This window comes from Opisthorchis viverrini (genome assembly GCF_000715545.1).
Source record: "Opisthorchis viverrini unplaced genomic scaffold opera_v5_491, whole genome shotgun sequence".
NCBI classification, from domain to species: Eukaryota; Metazoa; Platyhelminthes; class Trematoda; order Opisthorchiida; family Opisthorchiidae; genus Opisthorchis; species Opisthorchis viverrini.
In genome coordinates, this window is record NW_008752151.1 from 1 (window position 1) to 24,741 (window position 24,741).

At 40.4% G+C, this 24,741-nt stretch overlaps 1 protein-coding gene across 1 annotated transcript in view; it reads left to right on the top strand.

Annotated features, from left to right (window-relative positions):
• Positions 1–3,667: 3,667 nt before the first annotated feature.
• Positions 3,668–24,741, top strand: part of T265_15419 (hypothetical protein) — a gene marked incomplete at both ends in the record, with an annotated part of 25,781 nt that continues 4,707 nt past the window's right edge. The window contains 2 exons of the mRNA XM_009178026.1: positions 3,668–3,742; positions 8,275–8,367. Coding sequence (XP_009176290.1) covers positions 3,668–3,742; positions 8,275–8,367 — 168 coding nt within the window. The remainder of the gene's footprint in view (positions 3,743–8,274; positions 8,368–24,741) is intronic.

Consider the following 24,741-nt stretch of genomic DNA (forward strand, 5'->3'; position numbering starts at 1 on the left):
AACACAGATGGATATGACGACAATTTTGCACTCCCCATTTTAGTATCTTTCATTCCTTAATTTCTCTAGTTTCTGAATTCTGAGATAAGCGACTTTTTGTGCGAAAGAATACCTGTAAAATGATAAATAATAACTGATTTACTAATTTATTCTTTTGTTATTGTTTATTCGAGCTGAATTTTTGAGGCGTTCATTGAGGTCGTTTTCCCATCTGTGTTGTTGGCAGGTTTTACCGCACATAACTCGAGGATGATTCCCGATTTTTGCAAATATCATTAAATTCTCGCATTTAGGGTAAAATGCTCAGGCTATTTACATAGCAATATTTTTTCATCGGTGAATAAGGTAAAATATAAAATAACCGAATAAAATTATGTTTTCACCTTGATCTCCTAACCAGGAGGGTAGTTAAAATAAACGAAGTTCGAAGACAGGTAACTTGCAGTAACCAGAAATCTATAGTGCAAAAAGTCTTTTATACATTAACGTGAGTGTTTTTTAAGGGGAAAGATAAAACGTCATTCCTGGTTGAAGTTAATTCTTTTTCTCCAAGAATGTAACTCAGAAAACTAATTGAGGATACACTGGCTACATTGGCCTTATCATGAGCTTTGAATCCTGACAGATGTCCTGATCTTGTAGGCTTATAAATCTACCAAGGGAATCAAAGAGGTTAAACTAATAAAAAACAGTCCTTTGAAAAACAGATTGTGGAATGTGACGCTTCAACATCTAGAAGATCGAGGTGCTCGATCCAAGCGTTCCGTAAAACCTTCACAAAGGAATGTTAACGGACCTAAGAGGGTGAATAGCATATATGAGGTTTTACCAATCGTAGAATGGTATTTTATTGATTTGTTCCTCACTGTTTGCTTGAAAAACCTAGCATCTACTCCTGAAACTCCGTACACCTCATCAGATGTGAGCTAGGTTATCGAATGATCCTCAAAAAATTACTTTAATAAAAGTCCAACAGGAAATAACTAGTGATGTCAACCGCTTACTCAGGATAGCAACCAGACCTGCAAGTCGTCAAAAGTTAAGCTTGTTTTCCTCCTATTGTATGAAGAGAAATGAACAATTCCAGAAAAGAAATAAAGCATATTGCGCGCTTTTTTAATTCTCGAAAAATATTATGGAAAGAATTGAAGATAGAAATAGTCAATTGTATAAGCAGTCATCAGAACGGAGCCAGCATGAAGAAAATAGATTGTTTTCATAGAGAAAACTATCCACAAGGTTACTGGAAACTCTTTAAAAGCCCACGACTGGTTTCAGGTTTCTTGGGGCTCATCAGGTAGGCGCAGTCTCCGAGTTTCCGTCAACCTGATGTTCTACTTGAACCCAAATTGGACTGTTTCGAGAAACGCACTCATTTGTAAATCAATTTGGTTTTCACGAGAGACTCAAATGTGTCTGTCGTTTATGATATTCTACAGCTGAATGTGCTGCACACAGGCCGCCTCATGTTTCGGCTGGCACCCTATTTGAGATATCGCAGTCTATTGTCATAGAGGAAACTACGCATTAGATTGCTGAATACTCTTTGACAGCCCACAACCGGTTTTGCTCTTCTTGGGGCTCATCTGGGTTTTGGCCAACCTTAAATTCTACTTGAATCAAAAATGCACTGATATCTTGAATATTGTGCCAACTAAAACGTGACGCGACCGGTGGGCAGCACATTAAGTTGCAGAATATCATAAACAATGGATTAATTTGAGTCTGTCGTGAAAACCGAACTGATTTACAAAGGAGTGTGCTTCCGGAAAGTAGGATGAATTTTTTAACGGAATTGAAACATGTACAAAAGTGCAAAGCGTAATTCTGACTTCTTTTTTGTAGGCTGTATCATGCCAGCATAGAAAGGCAATGAAAAACATGTGAAGAGAAAAAATGAAGACGTCTGTACAAGCAAGTTGTTTAATGAGACTCGAATATGAAGCACTTTTGAACTGCTGACAAAATATTTGTTGAGTGTAGTCATGCAGGAACACTTGAAGCGGGTATGAATATTTGTCGCACTGCTCATTGGACTTAATATATTGCCAGACGACCCAGCTAGGAACCGCCATTCCGGAAGCCGATTTTGTAAAAAAGTAATGTGTGACACGATTAGGTTTGAAATTTTTGACACGGAAAATTTTGCATTGAGCCATGATGTAAAACCGTATTGCAAAGTTTGCCGATTCAGCTGACCCTAGGTGTTACTTCCCTATTTCAGAAAAAAAAGAATTTATTTTAGTCGCATTTTGTTAGGTTGTCAGATTGCCGGTTTTTGCTATAGCGAGAGCAAAATTAGGATATTATGTCACGTGCTTCTGCAAAGGTCATTGCAATTTTCGGGTGGATTTTTCGACGATTATTGAATCGCACTGCCCATTAAGTGCGTGTATATAACATCGTGAGGAAGGGCGACGTTGAAAATTGATGCGATTTGGAGATTGGAACTGAAATTTATTTTTGAGAATTTGTTCATCCCAGGACGTTGATGAGCATCGTCACGCTGTTTCTTACTTGTTGGGCGTCACCACTAGTGCGCGTTACCCTGGATCGTGAGCGAATCATACAGCCATGGGCAGCTAAGTAGCAATGCCCTTAACTCGCGTTAACCCGGATGAAACGCCACTGGCCCCCGAATGGCGGAAATTAAACCACGTGCTCACCTTTTAAATTGGCTTGTCGGCGCTAAAGAAACAACTGAATTCCTGGGAGTCGTTTGGGAAAACGCTCCAAAAATGTTTCGAAGAAACTTTAAGTAACCAAATAAATGGTTACAAGTAAAGACTACCAGTGCTTATTCAACCCGATGGAAAGCAATCGTTTCGGTAAGGCTGTAGGTTTTAATCAAATAAGATGAGGGTTTGTTGGGGCATATATTTCCCGGAAATCAGGAAATATAAAAATGTGTATCGAAAGTCACGATATTTTTAAGACGCCGCTCAGATTGGAAGAAATTGTGTGCAGTGGAGGGTGAGGTGGGAGAGACTTAATGGACTTGTTTGGCTTGGATAAATAAAAGAGAGCAGTTGTACTCCGTATGTTCGCTTGCTTTCATTTTGTTTTTGAAGCCAACGTAATTGGGAAAAACAAAAATAGGATATTAAACTTTTGACTTGCCCGCTGACAAGACAACCTTTCAGTGTCATTTTGACTGCTAGATCACCGGACCAACTTTGAAACACGGTATGCTTGCTCGGCCTGTTCGAAAGATCCGGTAAGTCAAATAGCCCGCCAACCTTCCAGATTTTAGAAAAAAACAGCTGCAATATATCATTCAATAAACATGAACTTTTAGTTGCCAAAGTTGAAAAGCGGCAAGTGGTCCCCTATTTTATCGCGGAATATCGCACCGCCATTTTTTCAACAAGACGTTCTCTGATATTCATTCCTCGTGAGTGTGTAGGCTGACAAGCTGCTCAGAGGTGGGGTCACGACTGAAATACTGAAATATTTGAACTTGCACGCAGAGAATTTAATTAACAATGAAGATAAAGATGGATAAAATGACTCGTTTGAAAAATATGAATGTGTAAGCTTTTTTTGAACAAACCCATAAAACTCACAATATCTTTATGTTTCAAACTTACGCATGTTCTCTTTGCAATGGAATTTTGACAAATTTTTAGGTTTTGTTAGATTATGTTTGAGTTTTGTTTTTATTCAGATGAATTTTTCTGATGTTCCGGGAGAAATAGATAAAATTATGTCAGTTTTAGCGTGCTTGTTGCAAGGTCCATTGGTAAGTTCACGGTCGTAAAACTCAAGCGGGTCGGGTGGGATGACTTTTATGCAAATGTTGAAACGCAGTGCCGGCTCGTTCGGGCTTTATATTTTGAGGGTCGCAAGCAATATACCACCATCCTTCAGGTGATGAAAATGTCAAGAAAATATGTTTTGTGAATTACGGACATTTTAGCAAAGCATCTCAGAGAGCGACCAGCATATAGAAACTCTCTTTTTCTACAGAAATACACATGATGGCGTATAGCGTTAAAACATTATTCTGGTGTCTTGCGGCATTTATCGTTATTTACTGCGTTTATCATGTCAGAGTGGCGTGGAGTGTGAAACAAGGCTTTCAATCAGATGCGTTTACATCAGGGTCCCGATGGGACCAGAAGAGTTTTCCACAAGCTTCAATAATTGGTGAGCCGCATTCACCATGTAAGTCTGGGTAGTGGTAAAAGTGCGCTTCCGATGTTTTTCCGCTAAAAATCGATTGAGCTAAATGAAACATCCATGGCTTTTGTTACCAGCCTACGGTTGCTCACTGAATAAGTGGATGGGGCCCCAAGTTGCGTGGAGAGATCGTTCAGCTCAAGCTCTCTCTCGGTGCTAAACTGCAATGCCACCCGAAGGTTGCACGGGGGGTCGGTATACTGCCAGGTTGCCCAAGCCTGGACAGCGGAAGTCGGGAGGCTGAGGTTCGAACCACGGACCTTCTGGTCAGTGCGCTTTAAGTAGTTATTCATCTGTGCATAACAAAACGGTCAATTTTGTAACTGCTGGTGAATCGGGCTGTAATGATGGCGTTAGGTGAATTGGTGCGAAACATTTCCACCACCACTTGAGGTGGGTTTTCAGTGCGCTGGGGGTATGAGTGCAACTGAATAGCTCGCACTTCCATCCTCGACGTGATTTCAATCACCTCGCCGCGACAAAATTTGCTCGACTGATGATGGGAATTTTCGTAACTAATTTACCTAACTCATCAAAAAAATTACCAGTCTTGTTAGTGTTTCTCTGAACAGGTCTAAAGGAAAGTTTGAATGATATTTTCTGAAATGCTACGTCTCGCGTTTTGTTGGTAGAACAGATTAGGGAGGCTTATGCAATGAAGAGCACATTTTGTTTCTTTTTGGGTGGATTTTCCTTGCATCCTTGGAAAGATACCTCATCAAGTTCTTCTTCATTTTGTTAATTGGGGCTCGTTAGAGTTGAATTCAGTCTTTTGTCCGACTACAGTACACAAAACCTGCCCGGCTGGTGGTACCAACTCTCAGGGTCTCCAAGAAGTACTCCAAGAAGGCTTCGGACAACATCCAACATCGAGCCAGTGAGGAGTTAGTTTGGAATTCGAGATGAAGACTCTGCAGGAACTCATTGGTTAATCACAACTCGTCAGGGGAAGTTTTAGAAATTTCCGCAGCCACAAGTTTTTTGCGTAAGGAATGACAAACTCTAGCGACTAGTACTGCAAATTGGCTGACGGGGAGACTTTGTAACCCACCTACCAGCCTTTGCGCAAACATCAGAAAGCAAGCACCGCAATCGGGCCTTAAGTAAGGCCTTCAAGCTTGAACGCGTTCGTTCATTCATGCGTGGTAATTCAACTACGATTAATGTTTATCTGTAGACTAATGAAACATTCTTGGCACGTCAGATGTCAGGATTTCAGACCTCAACCTGGGCAGTTATATGCGCTGCAGATGAGCACTACTGCAAGTGAAACTCTGATCAAGCGATTTAATGCGGATTGAGGACAGGAAACGACTGTTGAAACTGGGTAGACGTAAAAGGTAATACCCACAGAACGATTTCAACAAAAAAAAGAAAGTTTACAGCAGTTTTAAAGTGCTCGCGGCACCACCTGACTGGGACGTACTGACAGGCAAGTAAACGATCGTTACAATCAGGACCGTTACTGGGTCATCGTTCGAGGATTTGGGCAAACAACCACACTGGTCTAGCGTGAAAGCGGTCATTCGTTTTGGCGTGACAATTTGAAAACGTTCTACTTTCACTAATGGCGTATTGGAAGAACGCTGATTTGGCACAGCCAAACATGTGCACTGCTGTTGAGCCATACTTGGAGAGAAAATGGTGTCCCCATATTTAATTTCAACGAAAGAGGAGAACTTTTCAAACGCGGTAACTGTTTGCACATTATCAGCCATGGCTTCTAATTGAATCGTCCGGTGTTTTCATCTGGGAGTAGTTCAACCACCAAATCGTGACACATGGCAACTACTACTCGAAAATAATCCAGGGAAAACTTTAGAAGTTTTGAATTACGTTTGATCTGAGAGGCAGAATCCGTCACCGTGTAGACTAGAAGCAGCAAACAGGAAGCACGACTTTTAGTCGCAGACATCTACCATGACAAAACTTCGATGGAAATTATATTATGACATCCAAGAACGTCCAAGAACGCAAAATAACCAAATTGTTGCGTGTTAAAAAACAGCCCTCACAATATTCAGAGGTCCTTAACTCTTTCATCTTCACACACGGAAAATGTGTAAAAACCTAGTTAGTCAACTATAGTAGCCATGAAAAAGCTTCGCGATTACAAGGGACGACTGTCGTTTCTTTACTTTTTACGAGGATGTTTTGTTTGAATATGATTATCGTATTGGATGTTAAAGTGTGGTTGTCGGTGTGTTGGTAGCTGAAGCAGGATTTTATTCAGCGCAGAAGCGGTTTCGTTCGATGAGGGCACAATTTTTTTATAGTGTCATTCTTCTGCAACGATTCAACTGTCTCAAACGTTTTGGGCATAAATGCAACTACCAACCAAAGTAATCGGTCACTCTTGACGCGGAATGCATATGTTGAGTAATCTGTAAAGGCATAAACGTAAGAGTAAACAAGAAGCAGGTGCATTTTTGATTTACCATATTATGCAGTTGCCTAATGTTTGCTGGAGAACTCTTATTTCACTGTTCAGGCCAATATGTTGTTCGTGGCACTTCAGTTTCACGAAGGTTTTCATGACATTATTTTATTTGCTTGTGGCAGCTCTATTTTGCCAGATCCCATTATCAAAGAATGCGCTTTATTTATGGTAACATTGGTCCATTAGATTTGACAGTCCCGATTCTCACAATCTCTATGAAGGAAGTACTTTCGAGGTGCACTTTTTGGGAAAAATGACAGCTTTATTACCAGGTTGATGAAGTTACCGTTGGCTTCCATCCTTATAGGCGACATTTTTGTCCTAAAACTTGATTTGATTGATTAAATATGCAGAGCGTTTTTAATGCTTATCACATGGAGGCCAATCTACGGTGGTCTCCGTTCCTCAATGATATCTATTGAAATTCGCAGTCAGTTGATGCTTTTTTAGTCATTAAACTGCATGTTTCTGGCAGCAAAGATACCTTGTTTTTTCAACTTATTATGCATTCTCTCAGGCTAAATCTCAAAGAAGACGCCACTCATCAAACAGAAGATGGCTGTGCTTGTAACTACTTAGCTGCCCGGTGATTTACTCTCTGATCTTGGCATATGCCTCACAGATCATTTAGCAAGGAAGAGCAGTAATGTGTAGTTTGGCGGGTCACTTGAGGAATAAAATCGTCAAGCACTTTACCCGGATTGCCAGCCAATATGTGTACAACCAACGCACGCATTTGAGCCACCCGTATTTTATAATCTACGGTGGTCTCCGTTCCTCAATGATATCTATTGAAATTCGCAGTCAGTTGATGCTTTTTTAGTCATTAAACTGCATGTTTCTGGCAGCAAAGATACCTTGTTTTTTCAACTTATTATGCATTCTCTCAGGCTAAATCTCAAAGAAAGACGCCACCATCAAACAGAAGGTGGCTGTGCTTGTAACTACTTAGCTGCCTGGTGATTTACTCTCTGATATTGGCATATGCCTCAGATCATTTAGCAAGGAAGAGCAGTAATGTGTAGTTTGGCGGGTCACTTGAGGAATAAAATCGTCAAGCACTTTACCCGGATTGCCAGCCAATATGTGTACAACCAACGCACGCATTTGAGCCACCCGTATTTTATCACGTTGTGGAATACTTTTGTAGTTCTTTGCTTGCTTGCGTTCACCAAATAAAATTGGATGCGGCAAGTCGCTAAGGGAATGCCTGAGTTCCTCTCCTGCCGGAATATGGCCAGATATAATGGATGAGCTAGAACACCGTTTGCACCTCCCATTGCTGAGGCCGGTCAGGTGACCGAAACAAGAATAGTTATAAAGAATAGTTATTGGACCCCAGAATAAATTCTGTGGTGTTGCTTGACACAACTACTTGGTTTTCAGTGGTACAAGCTTTCAGCCATAAAGTATTTAACTAAATTTCGAAATTATCCGAATCCCGGCTGAATTGTCGCAAAGATAAAAAAAATCAAAAAAATAATGTTCACCGTCGAACAGGTTACATTACCTACGATCATTTCAAAGTATTTTCTCTAGATATTCAGGAGGTGAAAAAAAGTTCCTCTAATAAACTTGTCTGCATGAACAACCATTTTGACAACTGATTGACCAGTGGAAAATAATTTGTTCGCTTTTTCTTCATTCTGTAGATAGCCCACGCGAGCCCCCAAAAATCCAGCACAACTGAAATGCTAATAAATCATGCACATCAAAACGGATCATCCTCAAAGAAACGCACAAGCGTAGGCATATAAAACAATAATGCAATGTTCCCGGCATGATTTTAACTTGAGTCGTTTGAAATTTAGTTTCTTTGGCGAGAAAAACTTTTTCCAAATGACAGAAATAAATAAATAATAACAATAAATAAAATAATGGTAAATAATAATAAATAGTAGTAAATAACAGAAATATTCTGAACCAAAAATAAAGTTATAAACCTTTGAAGAACCGGATCATTTGGCCAAATTTTGTCCAGTCAAACAACGAATAAATTTTTGCGGCTAATATTTTTACTGACTAGCTTGAGTTACTTACTCATCAATCCTGTTATCCGGCAAATCAATGACATGTACAATTTATGGAATTAAGCAAAAGTAAATACAAGTTTTGAATACCCGAGCGAAACATTTTTCATTAGTAAATTTAGATGTCATATCACATTCAAGCCTCGGTTCTCCCCCAACCGACTTTAGCGGGTTTGTTAAATTAGTCACGTTAACATTTTTCCAACGAACGAGCGAGAATCACAAACGCCCAAAACTCCGTTATCCTGAGTACCTATGTTCTACCATAATGTGAGTCCGGTTTCAATCACAGGTCACCTGTTGCAATAACATCAAAGGTTAAAATCATTAAGAAACCAACTGGTTGTCATCTGGTGTCATCAGATACGTTGATTAACTAGCTGCATACAACGGATAGCGTGCGCGGACACTTCTCTTCTTTTTTGATTCACAAACGTTTCTACTCTCCACCCACACAGTAGTTTCATCCTTGCAAGCTAACTCAACAGGACTGCTACCCTGTGGATATTTCGATGATCTTGGCCGCGAAATCTTTGCTCTTGCCAAAAGTCCCGTACATTTCAAGGTAAACCTCCAAGCCGTGGATGCACGAGCACACAACAAATCAAAGGATTTTTGGGAATTTCACTTACGTGTGACGGCCTCAGCTAAAAATCGATGGACGGCGGAACAACGACGCAAGTGAGGACACACAAATTTTGGTTTTATTGCATTCAACATGCTTTAAAATACTTGTAATGCACTACTCATAATGTGGCTGAAAATTCATCGACACCCGCGACCGGTTTCGCCTTTCTTGGAGCTTATCAGGTAGGCGCGGTCCCTGAGTTTCCGTCAACCTCATGTTTGGCTTGAAACCAAATTGCACGAAACTAGCGAAATACACTAATTTACAAGCTAATTTGGTCATTCGAGAGACTCATCTGGAACACAGCTATATCTCTCTTCTGAGATGTGCCCAGCAATACATGTATGAAGTTTAGTAATCACTCTGCAAGAAAGCGTGATTCATATGTCTCTTCCTCAGCTTTAGAATATCCGTGGCTCATAAGCTCACCATCACAGCTAAATGCGCGGTAATGATGTGACGCAAATGCAATTGCAGGAATTTTCTACATGATTAAGGGTAGATGTGACAAATATGATGTGACTACTTTTGCTACGATGTTCGAGGTATCGCGGTACATGTACTTATAGGAAACTACTCACAAGCTCGCTGAAATCAAGTTGGCAGCACACGACAGGTTTTGCACCTACTGAGGTCACATAAAGTGGGCATATTCCCCTGGTTTTCGTCAACTTGATGTTTTATATGAAACCAAATTGGACGGACTTCGACAAATATACTCATTTGTTCACTGTTCCTGTGCTGTCAAATAGGTTTCAGCAAACGTGTGAGCATTTTCGTTTATGAAAACAATTTCATTTGTTTCAAAATCTAAACGAGTGCACGTCACTTAAGGATCGGAAAATATGGTTCAACTGATGAGGTTAAAAATGATGAGATTTTGCTTTTTTAAAATCATTGCCTCGTTAGTTTTACGCGTAAATTCACACAGTTTAAGGATTTAGTTCCCTACTTCAGCCCACTGAGAATCATAATTGGGGCGCATCTAAAAAACAAGCAGACGGACGTGGCACGGTAAAAATAAAATACATGGCAAGGTGGAGGTTTTTTAATAATCAAGAAGCTGATATGAACGCATGCAAAATCTCCAAAAGAAGTTTGATAGACGAAGATTAAGGGTAACTTAACTCACCATAGAGAAAAATGGCGCAGAAACAAAAAAATCGTGATGCTTCTCATTTTGAAAGCAGTACAACAAAATAGATGGTTGTTTACGGAAAGAGTATTTATTGAGCGGAATGTTTTGGAGCGGACAGTTTGTTAATAGCTAGTAAAAGCCTGTGTGTCGATTGGCCTGACCTATTCTTTTCAGCCTATCACAGGATTGGCTCCTTTGTTCACATTGCGTGTTGAAGGGAATAAAGAACAGTACTGAGCGGCTTCATTTACTCTACAACCGCTTTAGATGCAAGAGTGGGTCTTGGGGGAACAAACAATTTGTAGGCCAGCAACAATCAACTAGCTGATGTGAAAGGAAGGCGTCATGAAATTTTTTAGTGTTAACCGTTCATGGGTGAATGATTGATCGGTGGTTAGAGCGCAAATTAGTGGTTTCAATCCAACTTGTGCATCTCGATTTCTTCTGACTTAGCTTGAGCAACTTGGTAGAATCCCAACCCCTATGCTTCCTTTCGTTGGCATGGCATGTATGCACCAATGTTAGTTGCATCTGAACGATTCTTGCTAGCCTGGTATGATAAAAACATTCCCTCAGGAATGGCGTAAATCATGTCGTTAATCGAATCAAATAAGCCATCCTTAGTTCATCAGAAACGATAATTGGTACCAGTTACTGCATTTGAGACAGGTTAATAATAAAAAAATGAAAGTAATAGCTATAATGATGTCGATAAATAGCAAAATCTGTGGTCCGGGTATGCGATATCAACATATCGTTTGACCTTGCAAGGAAACCTATCAACAATCTGACAAAACTCAACCCTCCTACGAGTTTTATGTGTGGCGATCCTCTTTTGGAGGCCGATAAATCTAATTTGTCATAAAATACTTCTAGAAAACCACGCTTGTAGACCCAATACGTTCACTGAAACCTCACTCGGTTCACAACTGCTCCGCCGCATCCAATCACAACCATATCACCTCCATTGGTTGCATGGTCTTTTGCTCTTTTATCGGCGGGTACTTTTAGTCACAGTTTGTCCGATTTAAAGCGCACCATTTGTTGATCCGAAGTTCTGTTTCTAACTCAATTACGGAATTTGGTAAAAATACTTTTGAGGTGAAATTTGTTGATGTTGATGCAAACATCGTTTCACGGATTTGTCATGTTCGTGTATGATGGTGGATGTTCGTATAATGTATACATAGTAGTACATATATAGTAGTACATACATAGGTAGTACAAAGAGTAAAAGCAAAAGGTTGAATTTTCCGTGGAGTTGGTTTACAGTATTTTGGACAACAAATGTGGTCAACCCTAAAGAAGCTTCTGGTATGTTCACCGAATACGCGAGAAAACTGAGCTGTAAATCAATCTTAAAAAATTGAAGAATGTTGACATTGAAATCCCAAACAAACGCCCGATTGTTGTCATTTTAACGCGGTATTCGCTACTCCACTCTACTTCATACAGATGGTATATTTCGTGAAAATTTTGAAGCACTATATTTCATCAACCTCGTCATTTTCAAATTGCCATCTTTTGCTTGTCGCCGAAAGTGGTCGTCGGAAATGTTTGACCAAACACACGCAAACCAAGAATAAATCATTGAACTGAAATTCTTTGTTCAAAGAAGCATGTAGGTCATAAAATTTTACTTAGCAATGCACGAAATACCCTTAGAGGAAAATATATCTATATTTTTTTCCAACAAGGATGGATCATGAATCATGAATCTCCCATACCTGAAGACGCAGAAAATTGTGGGTGACTGAAAACGCAGTTATATACCTAGTGGCATTTAGGAACGGATGTTGCACCTCAGAAATTAGGTTAGAAAAGCATTCTAGCGCTGAACCTTCGGGACTTCGGAGAGACTGATTGAAATTCCGCATCCAGATTGATGAACTGCTTCTTAAGAAGAAATTCATGAAACACCTTGTTCCAGCTGTTTTGTAAAGATGTAGCTCGAAGTGGTGCAATCTGGTTTTGATGCCTTGAGTGCTAAGCATGGCTAATGGAAACATCAACCACCGTCTATGGATTGTGGATTTTGACTGGTGTTGAAAAATACCTCGGACAGATTTTGACTGGTCACTTTGCACCTGAAATAAGGAAATAGTAGGAGAGTTCACGTTGTTACAGGGGTGATTAGATCTGCATGTTTCTAGTTGCATTTACTCGGATTCCATTTGTGTATAGATTGGAGTGGTGTAAACTCCATTACAATCTGGCGGTGCACATTGCAAAACCTTCTTGCAATAAAAATAAATTTACTGCCATCTAACACCATGAGATTAAAAGCACAGTTCTGCTTACTTCAGCGTTGTTCATATTCACTGCGTTTTTACCTAGACTTGCTTTTTAAACGCTCCTTGGTTGTCTGAAGGCAGTCACAACTGCGTTTATGTTAATGTGTTAAATCCTTCCGTAGGCAGCTGGAGTTTGCCTTGTCGTGACTAAGAGTCGGAATCCGCGGAAGCCGATTTTGCTAAGGTGATTGGAGCACGCAGTTTGGCCTAGCAGATAAAAATGTCTACACGAATGGTCCCTGTATAAGATTTTGACACATGCGGCCTTATTATATCACCATTCCTAATAGAAATGATGAACTCAATCATTCCAGCTTTTAAAAGCCTCATATCTGTACGTATTCCTCTCTAGCGTTCTTACCATCCAAACTGAACTGACCGGCAAAACACAGATTTGCGTTTCGCGGTGTCCTTTATGATGGCTTGTGGGCGGACCTTTCTCACTGATTAACCTCTAGGAGAGTTTAACATTTCTGGTAACCGCGTTCTATAACGCAGAGGGATGTTGGTGTGTCCAACACAGACAAGGAAGCAAAAAGATTTGTCAGCGGACGTATATCGACATGGTCCTATTGGGATGACATGACAATAACCAATCTATCTGTTGGGAAACCTATGCGAGTTTGACGTAAGCGGCTGTATTGCTAAGTAAATTTACCCAGTTATGTAATTCTCATAATATGTATATGACTCCACCGGTGAAAATCTTCGAAGTTTAGTTGGGACATTTTGACAAAGCCCTGCAGTCTTTACCGACTAACTACCGAGACAATAGACACACAATAGACACAGCCATCAGCCACATGCTTTAAAGACTTCAAGGGGTAAGTGTTTGACTGCTCGTTTGAATGGTAAATGGTAAAAATATTTACCAAGGTGACATATCACGTTCCAGAAAATTGCATAGCTCTGAGAGGATGCTGGGGGTATTAACCCAGAAGGGCTATGATTTGTTTTGAGCACGGAGGGTGGAATACTGCTTCACATATTTCCCTTTTTGTAGCCACGCATTTTTGGGCCACGCCACTTAATGTCGGAAATTTTCTTGGAGTCGTTGCTTGAATTGAGCTAATAAAGCAACCTCTTTTGGCTTGGTTCCTGGAATCAAGCCATAAAGGCTGTTTCTCAGAGACCCACCTGCATGTCGTGCGCAAAAGATGGAATACTGGTCCAAAGTTCCCTATGATAAGATAGCAGACAAATCTCGAGGGCTCCTGGAGGCTCTCCACGGAAGGCCCAAGAATTTTTCGTAGTAGGTTTTCAGGATTAGCGATAAGAGATTTAATGTTTCGAAGCGCTTGGCATTTACAACAAAAAAGAAGTCCTTTGCACCAAACCACCGTAAAATAGTGGAACATGGTTGAAACGATGACGCAGACATCAAAGCCGTCTCCTGCAGCTCGACAGAGGTCACCTGTACTGTGAAAATCCTCCGGTTAGAAAGATGGCTCAAGAAAAACGCTCGCTAAAATACAGTCACTTGTTAATCTCTCGTTTCTAGTGCTAGACAAAGAGTGCCAACGACGTTCTCGTTGAAAATGTGAGTAGGTGAAATGTACAGTGGTCTAACAATGTGATGCAGAAATCATGAGGGAGCTCCGGTGTCTTTCGGAGCATGCACCTGTAAAGCCGCCGTTCCCATGGGGAATAAAATATACTTGAAAGAAAATCCTAAAGTAAATATCGCAGAATTTCTGAATAGCTTTCACTCCTTCATAAACTGACTGCTCGACATTGTGCGGATACAAAGTGGCATAATCTACGGTGGTCACAGCGTCCACTAGCTTGGAAAACGAGATGATAAATTTTACAATTATGGGGGCATATTGAAAATTTCTACTCAATAGATCCTGTGCGGCAACGAGTCTTATCCAGGACATGGTCCGTGAACTTGGACGGCCATGCAATATTACTAGTTTGTTTGAGTTTGTTGTAACGGAGCATGATGTAGATAGCTTGTTACTTAAGGGGATGAAAGATGTTGTTTCACAGTGATTACGCGTCATACTGGATGATCGGTTCCCTAATCTATCAAAGCTAACATAGAGTCAAACAATTCAAACGGTTGCAGGGGGCACGCAACGTCATTTTGCTGAAGATGATTTTCAGGAACTGTGATGCACAATTCCACTAGTGGCCTTTTCAAGCGGTCTCAGTAAAATCTCGGGTGCAAGCGGAAATTTCCAAGCATACTGGAGTTTACCGGTGGTAGCAACAGCATGTTATTTGTGGTGCACTTCGTATCAGTTGGGCGACAAATCATACATTGCCAAAGTTAAACAGCTGAAACAAGAGCATTGTGGTGTAGCTGAATAGTTTGTGGATCATCAGCTTGCTAAGAAAAACCGGTCACCATAATTTTTTGCCAACCGGATAATCTAAGTAGGTCCAAACTGACCTAGTGGACCTGACACAGCATAAAGTTCTATGTGCAGTGGTCAACTCAGGATAGAGGTATTATACCACACAAGGCCTCAATAAAGTTGGTCTGATTCAACTGACTGTGGGTAGATAATGGGTAGATGGTGCCTCTCGGCTTATTTGTCCGTTGACCCGCATACTGTGTTTTGCGTGTGCAACCACTCAGTGACCTCAGCAGTGAGGTCTTACCAACATGTGACAAGCTCTCCAGAGGTCAACAATTTACCGTGTCCACATTTTGGTTCAACCTGTAGCAAGCTGCACTTTCACATTCGTTATTGTTCAGCGGCGTACACCTGAGGCTGAATTACAAGGGTTTAAAAAGTGGTGTTTTTTATCGTTCCCCTTTACAACATTCACATTTAAGACAATTTTTCTTCTGTCCTGATGTAGTTATTCTGGTAAGTCCACACTGAAGGGTAAAAGCACTGGAGTTGAGTCTGGCCCTCATGGGAGCTCACCAGCAGTGCATTTTTAATGCCCGTGCCAGCGTTTGAGCTCCGGGTGCTAACACTTCATCACCAGCACACGTGGGACGCAGCTGAATGTTCACGTGTAAATGTTCAATCCTGTTTACGCTCCCGCGATGGAACTGTTGCTGAACGGTGCATCTTTCCTGAACTAATACATGAGCGCCCAGAATCAGTGACAACAATATTTGATTTGTCACCGTTCATTTCCCTCTTTAATTTCTGGTCTTGTTTCAACAAATTGCATAAGCTTTAGCACGGTCAGTGTCATAGAATTACCTTAATCGTAGATCAGGGCATCCGTCAGACGCTCACTTACCCCAGACACGAAATCGGCATTTCTGAACACCGAATGTTGTCTGTATCGATTTTTCAGGCCAAAAATATTTGATATTTCATCTCTTCATCATTGCTGAAATTTTAGGAGTTTGACTTGGTAAATTCGTGGGCTACAATATTACTAATATTTACGTCCAGCCTCATTTACAAAAGAGTTGCTATTCATTTTGAGTTGTGAAAACGTGAACTTTGCGCTCAAAACAACCATCCGTATTCCACTATATTAACCTGTTACTGTCCCTAGATTTTGCCCTTTGATTCTGCGGGAGATGTCCATATGGTGAGGTTGTACGTGGGGACTTATCTGGCTTTCATATCGTAATCCTAAGTTATGCGCACATTGTTATTCTGCACTGCGCGGCCCGTTTGATATGGTCGCGAATTTTAGGGAGAATCAAGCTGTAAGACAATATTGAGAACCACTTCTGACATATCAGTGATAAGCTACTTGCCAGCCGTTGTTTTTCGACCGTCATCTCTCATTCTGAGTTTCGAACATTTTCTTGGTGATCATTCTTTAAGATATTGTGCTGGGGTATTTTGGACACAATTGTCTGGGATCACTTGATATTAGTGGGTAGAAGAGAACGTATGAGGACGACGTATGACTTGGCCAATCTGAGCAGAGGGTGGTATTGACCACCATACATAAACTAACTGGAAAAGTGTCAGTGTTACGACCATGAGAAAAGGGCAATGATTTAGATATTTTGGTTGCCATGTAAATCTTCTTCTGGCAAAAAAGCCATAAAAATTGAATAAAATACTGTAATTGTGATGTGTAATATGCATGGTGGTGTCCGAAAGGCACGACTTCCGACGGATTCTATTAAATTTGGAGTGGAGAGTCCATTACGCCAACCTAGTTGACTGAGTGGGATGGAGTGCGCTTGTTTGGAACGGGCTGGTCTTCAACTACGGTGCGGGTTTTATTGCGCTTGTTGCATAGCTAGGATGCTAGAATTACCTTGTTCAAGCTGTTGTTCTATTTATCGTACCGCATCGGTTGTCAACTAACCCCAAACGCAGTCGTATTCTTGTGTTTCCGAGTGCTTTCGGACTCTAGCGGTTTGCATAGTCCGTCTAAGCCCGATGCCACTGGTGCGTATTGAGTTTCTTCCTCTGGAATGGGGGTATCAGTTTTGTGAATCGGAGAATGGAGTGCACGCACGTATGTGATTATACGGAAATAACTGTCTACATCATCTGGTCACTATTTATTAAGCGCTTGCATAAGTGTGGTTAAGCGTAAAAGTGGGTGAGTCCATCGCCAAATTGCTTGATCAATAAAACGATGGTTTCCATGGCTTTTTGGACATAGAACCATATCCGGCTTGTTAAAATCCTCGTTCACCTCTCCGCAGTGATACGTGACGCAATTCCTGGGTCCTTTCGTCGTAATTCTGGTTGTCAAAACTGTCCGCTGATTCGTACTTTGAAGCTTTATTTAAAATTGTACAGCAGTGTGTGCCGTCATATTACGGAGAATTGTGTGCATAAAATTACATAAAACCTTTTTCGTGGTGAAAACAACTGTGGCAATGCGCCACTTTATTTTCCTACCTCAATTATTGACATCTAATTATTGCATTTAAACATTTCAAACTTCGGGGTATGCCCGCAAAACCGAGTCTCTGACAGTGATTGTTCTGTAAATTTCACGTTAACCTGTTGGATAGGGTGTCCAAAAAGTGATACATTTCCAATAATCATGGAAAAAATTTCGGGAGTTGCAAGCGCTCCGAGTAACTTCAAACCAAGGGGATGTAACATAAGGGTTACTCAGTGAAATGGATTGAATGCCTAGAAATCTTCTTACCAGGCTTTGCCACGCAAAACGTACGAACTTCGTGATATATGGGCACAAAGCACCGGCAGTTAAATGAAATAAAGTCCAAAAGTTGAATAAAGCTTAGTAAAGCTTGGATGAAAAGTTCATAAACAAAACAAATATTTCACCAGAGCTTGCACTGATTCCCTAAGTCAGTAGAAGCACTCCACGCAGCACAATTATTCTAAGTTAGCTTGCCAACAGAATTAAGCCTTCACATCTGTCGGGACCACAGTTTTACATGCATCCCATGGGCACTGTAAAACATTTCAATAAGTTGGCAGGTAGAGTGGGGTTTTCTGCAAGGCAGGAGCATATAAACAGTGTCATCAAAGCAAGCGTAATCATTGCTTACCATATATGGGGTTGTGCCGCAGCACCACGCTAAAAATGTGCCATGTTACCTCAGGAGATTCAGGGCTGAAGCCAGGAGCTCAAAGCTGCCGGGCCTGTGGGGCGACAATCCAACAACAACTTTCCAGACAGCGCGTCGTTCCTATGAGGCAGACACCATCACTGGCACCAGTTTATGTCTTCGCCACGTCAGAATTAGATATTTTTGGAATTAAGGCAATGATCGTTTAAAGACAATGAAAGCAATAGGTGACATTTGTTGTCTGTGTTGAAATGCAACTCCTAAACCAGCCGATACCAAGTTTTGCGGTTTATCAGCTTTGAAACCACGTTATGACAATATTTTGTACATTTACTGCGTTTCTTGATCCTCATATTTTGTTAACCATTTCTTGGGAAGAATAGTTTCTCCTCTTGGTTTGATTTGTGAAATTAACTCGTTTGGATGGAAACTGTAGAGCAAACGAATCGCAAAATAAACCCATTTTTCAAGAAGCCGACGAAGGAATTATTCCACACCAGCGCGAAATCGACACTAGCCTCAACTTGTCGTGCTTGTGTATCCAAGGTTTATGGCCGAATTTTACACGCTCACAACAATAGTGGCTCACCGAATGGGGTCAAAGTAACATGTCCAAACACTTTTATAGGGCGACGTGATATTTGGGAAAAAACTTGTGAGCAAATCTTCCTCTGTATCAAAAGCTTATCGTATTTTGCCGAGGCTATACACTGGGACTGTTTTGGTGGAAGGAGAACGTCTGCGACATAAGGATGTGGAAACTAACCATCATTAGTCTGTAGAGTATGTATTGCTTTGGCTATATCATTGACCGTGGTCCAGTTTGGCAAACAAGATTGACATGTCGCCATATAACTTAAATTTTTCAGGCAGTTTAAATCGCCTTTTCAAACATTTTGATCTCAGGTTGCAAAGGTAGCAACCGCTGCACTGTTAACGGTTGGTCGGAGGCCGCCGTGTTAATCCCGTTTTGGTGAATTTGCGTTGATTTTTTAGAAAATACCGTGTTGCGGTGTATTACATCGGTACCATTAGTTATAGGAGCAATCGCCCAAACCGTTGAAACGTTTCGATCAACTGGGAATCTTCAGAAATGAGGAACAAAAGTTTTCAACCATCAGTGGTCGCAAAATTTTTCTGGCGGCACCCAATATATGCGAAGATCACCATGATAAAAATATAAGATAAAATGCGTACAGGAACTTTAAGTGGGGAACTTTAAATCCATTGAATTAAATTTTGGTAAGTGCCCACCTAATATTGTGCTGTTACAAAATTTAGAAATCATGTCGTTCAAATCTTGTGAGAGAGAAACACAAATAAGTAATTTTTCTTAGAATACACACCATTTACAGCCAANCATTTACAGCCAAAAGAAGAGCGTCACCCCCTGAAAAAGCTCTCAGCTGCTTCCAAAATGCCATGTTGACGTAAAATGTATCTTGAATTTGATGCTTCAAAAGGTCCATCCCATTTGCAGAAACAAAGAACAGGTTTCCACAACAGACGTTCATTAGTTGAGAATGCAGACTCACCAACCGATATTCTCACAAGTTTAGTGTTATACGGTTAAAGGTCCTCGAATTGAGAGAAACATAACTTCTACACATTGCTTTCTACATGAATGTGGGTACCCGTGATAAGATGACGTTGGCCATTTCTTTAGAAACGCCTTTTCACCTTCCTGCCCTCTACGCAAGTCAAAAGTGTATTCACCTGACGACTTTTCCTATTACTCTATGGCCAAAATCTACAAGTTATAGCACGGGTTTTTTGGTTAGGATATTTCTTCAACAATGTTTCTCGCTGTCCAGCGCCACTGCGATTTGTTGAGAATATTCTCTGGTTTTGCTGATCATCGGGTGTCCTGAAACTTCCAATAACGGGTTCTAACGACATGCCACACGCATTTCAAAAACCATGATAAAGTTTACAGGCATTGCTCGTGTACTTCCGTCTGCCCACCAAATTATTTTGCTTGTAAACAAACAGCACGATTCTGTTTTATTATACATGTAGCCTTCAGAATACTCTACCTGCCCGCACGAAAAATGCGAAGTGCTTTGTCTCGATTTAGGATGTTTATTTATAAATCCTAGAGAGAATTCACTAAGACCTTAGCAACATATATCATTGGAAACCAATAACACACATTAAGTCAACTTTTTTCCATTTTAGTGAGATGCATCTAAATATCTGGATGGCGTTTGTCGATAACTGTAACCAGCCGCCACCCACGATGTTAGGTTATAGCAAAAGTTTCAAGAGGTATCTTGTGAAAGACAGACATTACCTGGAAATGATACGAGGTCGACTGCTGGGTTGACTTACGCCAGGTGTAATGGTCGAATTATCCATCTTTCGTAAAAGCGGCCAAACGCGTAATATATTAAGCACAGATAAATTTAACGCAAGAATGATTTTGTAGCATGAGGTCCAAATGTACAAAATGGTGTTCGAAGGGACTTATTATCTGTCAACTCACCTCAGCAAAATTTGTAAATGCTTGTCACAAGTTCGTATCTATAGCTTTCGCAAATTTTTATCAATTCGATGTGATTGTCCTTGGTATCTAGTTTGATGTGAGATCAAGAAGAGTAGATCACCAGTGACTGATATGCTACGGTAACCGGGCCTAGAAGGGAGAAAAATCGACAACCTTTTGAACATTCCCCGATATCCGTTGACTATCCCACAACCGTCAAAGTACTGTGCAAAGCAGTTTTACTATATTTGCAATAAACTTTGATTTTTATCAGATTCAAAGGCGGAGTTTGAACAACAAACCTTAGGTTGCTCGCATTCTTCTTCAGTAGTATCCGCCGTTACACAGGTACTGTGGAGCTACCCATAGGTAAATGTTTCGCGTATGTCTTCAATGAAAATGCTCTTAAAGAAATATTAATGGAGAGTAACACTGTTTTTTGAATGTTGTTTCTACGTATCACAGAAGGCTTTGTGTTGAGGAGCAAAAAAAGAAATAGACCTACAAAACTCCACGGTTGACTTCCAAAGACAAATATCACACAACGGGGAACGTTTACGTCATTGACATTTGTCAGAAGAAAACAAGAAGGATATAAAAGATGTAGAAAAATAGAAAAATAAGTGTACATTAAAAAATTCATTTATTTTTACTGACCAGTCTTACTTGCGGAAGAAATCGACCAAATGTTTCCCGGGTGTAACTGCAAGTTATCTGTTCTACTCCCTCACTCCAAAACGGCTGCCTTTGCTGACGTCAGAAAACCTAGATTATATTTGAGGAAATTTGCACCGGTTTTCATTATGGGCTCATGTGTTTGCATTAGTTTCATTCGCAGGAAAGTTTGTGCCACCTCTGATTGTTTGATATAACACTTCCGTTTACCAGTTCTTTGCTCATGTCCCTAATTTTAGGTGAGAATGTAGAGAATCTAAAAGTAGAGAATATCTAAATGGTGCAAATCTTTTGAAGTAGAATCATTTAAGTGTGAATCATTTATTTCATTTTTGCGACCGCGTTGTGCAAAAAAATTGCAAAGGATCATTTTTTATACATTTTTGTGAGCTAGTAAAACCTATTTCCAGGCCAATCCAAACAGCTTTTGAACAGATTGGCCAATGAATTGTGCTTAAACATAACGTGGATTTGGGAGAGGTACCCATAAAATACGTATATAAGTCTCTCAAATGCTACTTAGCTTCTTGTCTACATTTCCAATCGTCCAACGTCAACATGCGTTCGATGGGCATTCAAGGACTTACGCTCTTGATAAGTAAGTTAATAGTCTTTGCGCTTATAGCAGGCTTCTTTGCTCTTTTCATGTCGGAACTTTTCATGTGGGAACTAAACGGCTACCAAAAGAGAGTTTCCCGAGAGAACTCCTTGTTACAATGATCAAAGCAGAAAACTAAGGGTTATTTATTTGCAGAAACTATTGAAAATACACTAATTTGATTGAATTCAGCAGTTTTCCTCCTTCGTTTTCACAATAGGGTTGCAGTGATGATGTACTAAATTTGATGAATAAAATACATAAGCCTGGCTGTGAAGTGCTGGTAACACAGAAATGCTTCAACACCTCTTTCCGCATGATCGAAATCCCTGAACTTGATGGCTTCTTGCGTTAGTCTGTCGTTTGTCGCAAAAATTGGTAATTCGGCTAATTGCCTGTACTTCATTTATTATTTTGTCCACCGAAAGGAATTGACGCTTTCATTTTTAGTAATGGTGCAAAAATAGGTATCTTGTTCAAATATATGGTTAATACCAAACCTTCAAGTTCCAAGTTGTAACACTGATGTTGGTCAAAGTCTAATGGACGCCTTTGAGAAAATGCGCTTTGTGAAGCGGCTCCTGGCTGGAAATGAATGCTCTCATTTCACAGAAGTGCTCAATGGTCTTCGGTTTATTTTCTTGCCGTTTGTGGTACTTGGACTCACCGAGTGAGCTTTAAAGATATGATATTACCTTTGGGACAAAAACACCGGAGTTTGAAAAATATTGTTCTTGGAGCGCAGAATTTTCTGTTGAGTCATGGAAGCCTGAACCGTTTAAAACAAATTCAGATGCTATCTAATACCCTCGTTTCCAGGGTAGGATATAACTGTGGTGATCTTCAGATGTTTTTTGATAAAAAAACAGTTAGGCGATCAACCAGCAATCTAGTCCGCTGCTCTTGGTGGCAATTTAGATTTTAAATCGAGCTAGTTTTTCGGAAGACTGCTAATAATCGGACCGAATAGATTACAATTTTTGGAACAAAATGACTTGCGCACACGGATTATTTGCGGTAATGTCGCTAAAGTCTATTCTACAAGTTTACAAGCCATCGGTGCTTGATCGCCTCAGCAAGTAAAATTAATCGACGTTTCAACGGAGTGGAATGACGTCACTAAAAATTGCTCGGCCGTGTGACATTAATTTAACCGTATTTAGTTCAGCAATTGCTCTTCCCAAAATGTTTAATTTCCGGAAAACAGAATCAATCATTCTTTCCAGCGAAGTATCAGTAATCCTGCAATCACGTCAATAACACTGCTCTAAGGATAAAAAGTGTGGGGGAACACTGTCGAAGTTTATTGCGCATGGAGCCTGGTGACTCTAACAGCGACGGTCTTGGCAACACGCTACAGTAAATCTGTAAAAGCTTGAGCCATGGAACCGCTTAACAACAGGCTTCTCAAAACAAAGACAGAATATGAATTTTCAAGTAGCTCATCAGCCGGTCGGTTAAGATTCTCCTGACTCATAGAAGTCGTGTAGTTTGAAATTGTTCTAAACATTCCTTGTCGGATGAATTGCACCCATTCATCCACCAGGTCACGTCCTTTCTTACGGAGACGGTCAGACGTTTTGCACGTCACTGCCTAAGGTACTGCGCCTTATGCACAAAGCCGGAATCAAGATATACTGTATAGGATATTTTGGAAAAGCTTGGGATTATTGCGAGTTTTATCGGCAAGAAAGTCAATTGCTGTTGAGAGGTTTGAGCGTCAAGAGAAATTGGAGGGACTTGGCAAAGTAATCTGACTGAACAACAAGCTTCGGATGGTGACCTTGCGTGCAGCCTTTGACTACCGGAAAAGCACTTTTTCAGCATTGCCAAAAAGGCTTACTGAGCAGATTAAGGGCATTTTTGGGCATACATAAGTAACCTGCATAAGAGAAAAACGTAATGCTTCTTCTTTTGCGCCGAACAAATTTTCAAATTTGGTTCGAACAGACAAAATTATCTTTCGGCATATACGTTATCGTCTGACAATCTAGGCAATGGTTTTCAACGATGTGAAACGGTTGTGTTTTTCACTTTGATAGCCATGCTAGGCAGTGTAGCGTCAGATAAGATATTCTCTATGCCGTTTCGAAGAATTCTGAACATTTTAATAGTTGGGCCTAGGTTTTAACGCAGCCCGTTGAATTAGTGAAGTTTTCGCCCGAATTTAGAATTGCGCAAGCTGCTAAGGTCAGTCACATATTTAAATTGCTTTCAGCAAATTTTTTTTTAATTTCCGAGTGATTCGGCGAGTTTAATTACAAACGAAACCAACCCAAACTTCGTGTCACTCTTTGAACATAACTTTTTCAACTACTTTATTCATTAGTTTGTGCATCCTACACCTACTACGTGATTTTCTGTTAAAATATATACAAAATTAAATTTTTTGTTAATGTTAGTTGTGGTTGCAATGAAGAGTAAGTTCAAGCAAGTAGAAAGTTTGATCTGTTCTCCTGGGTGATCCCCATCCATTCTCTCAGACATGGGCAAGTTAGGAGCACTCTTTGACTGCAATAGGGTATTTCTTTTCACCACTGAATGAGAAGGCAAACTTGCTAGCGATCGGCATTCAAACACATGAAGTTGTTTATTGCAGAAAAAATGGAAAAATAATACCTTTAGTGCTTCTGCAAGTCAATTCGTGCGATGAGATGGGCAGCTACGTATCACAACCCGTGATCTTAAGCTAAAACTGGTTTGAAATACAAGCACTCTAGCAAACCCTATGCTGTCAGGATAACCAGTTTGTAATTATTCTTAAAGTAAGTAGCTTTTACATCGAAATGATCGTGATTTGCACTCCTGGTGAAAGGAAGAAGGCCTTGGCTGCG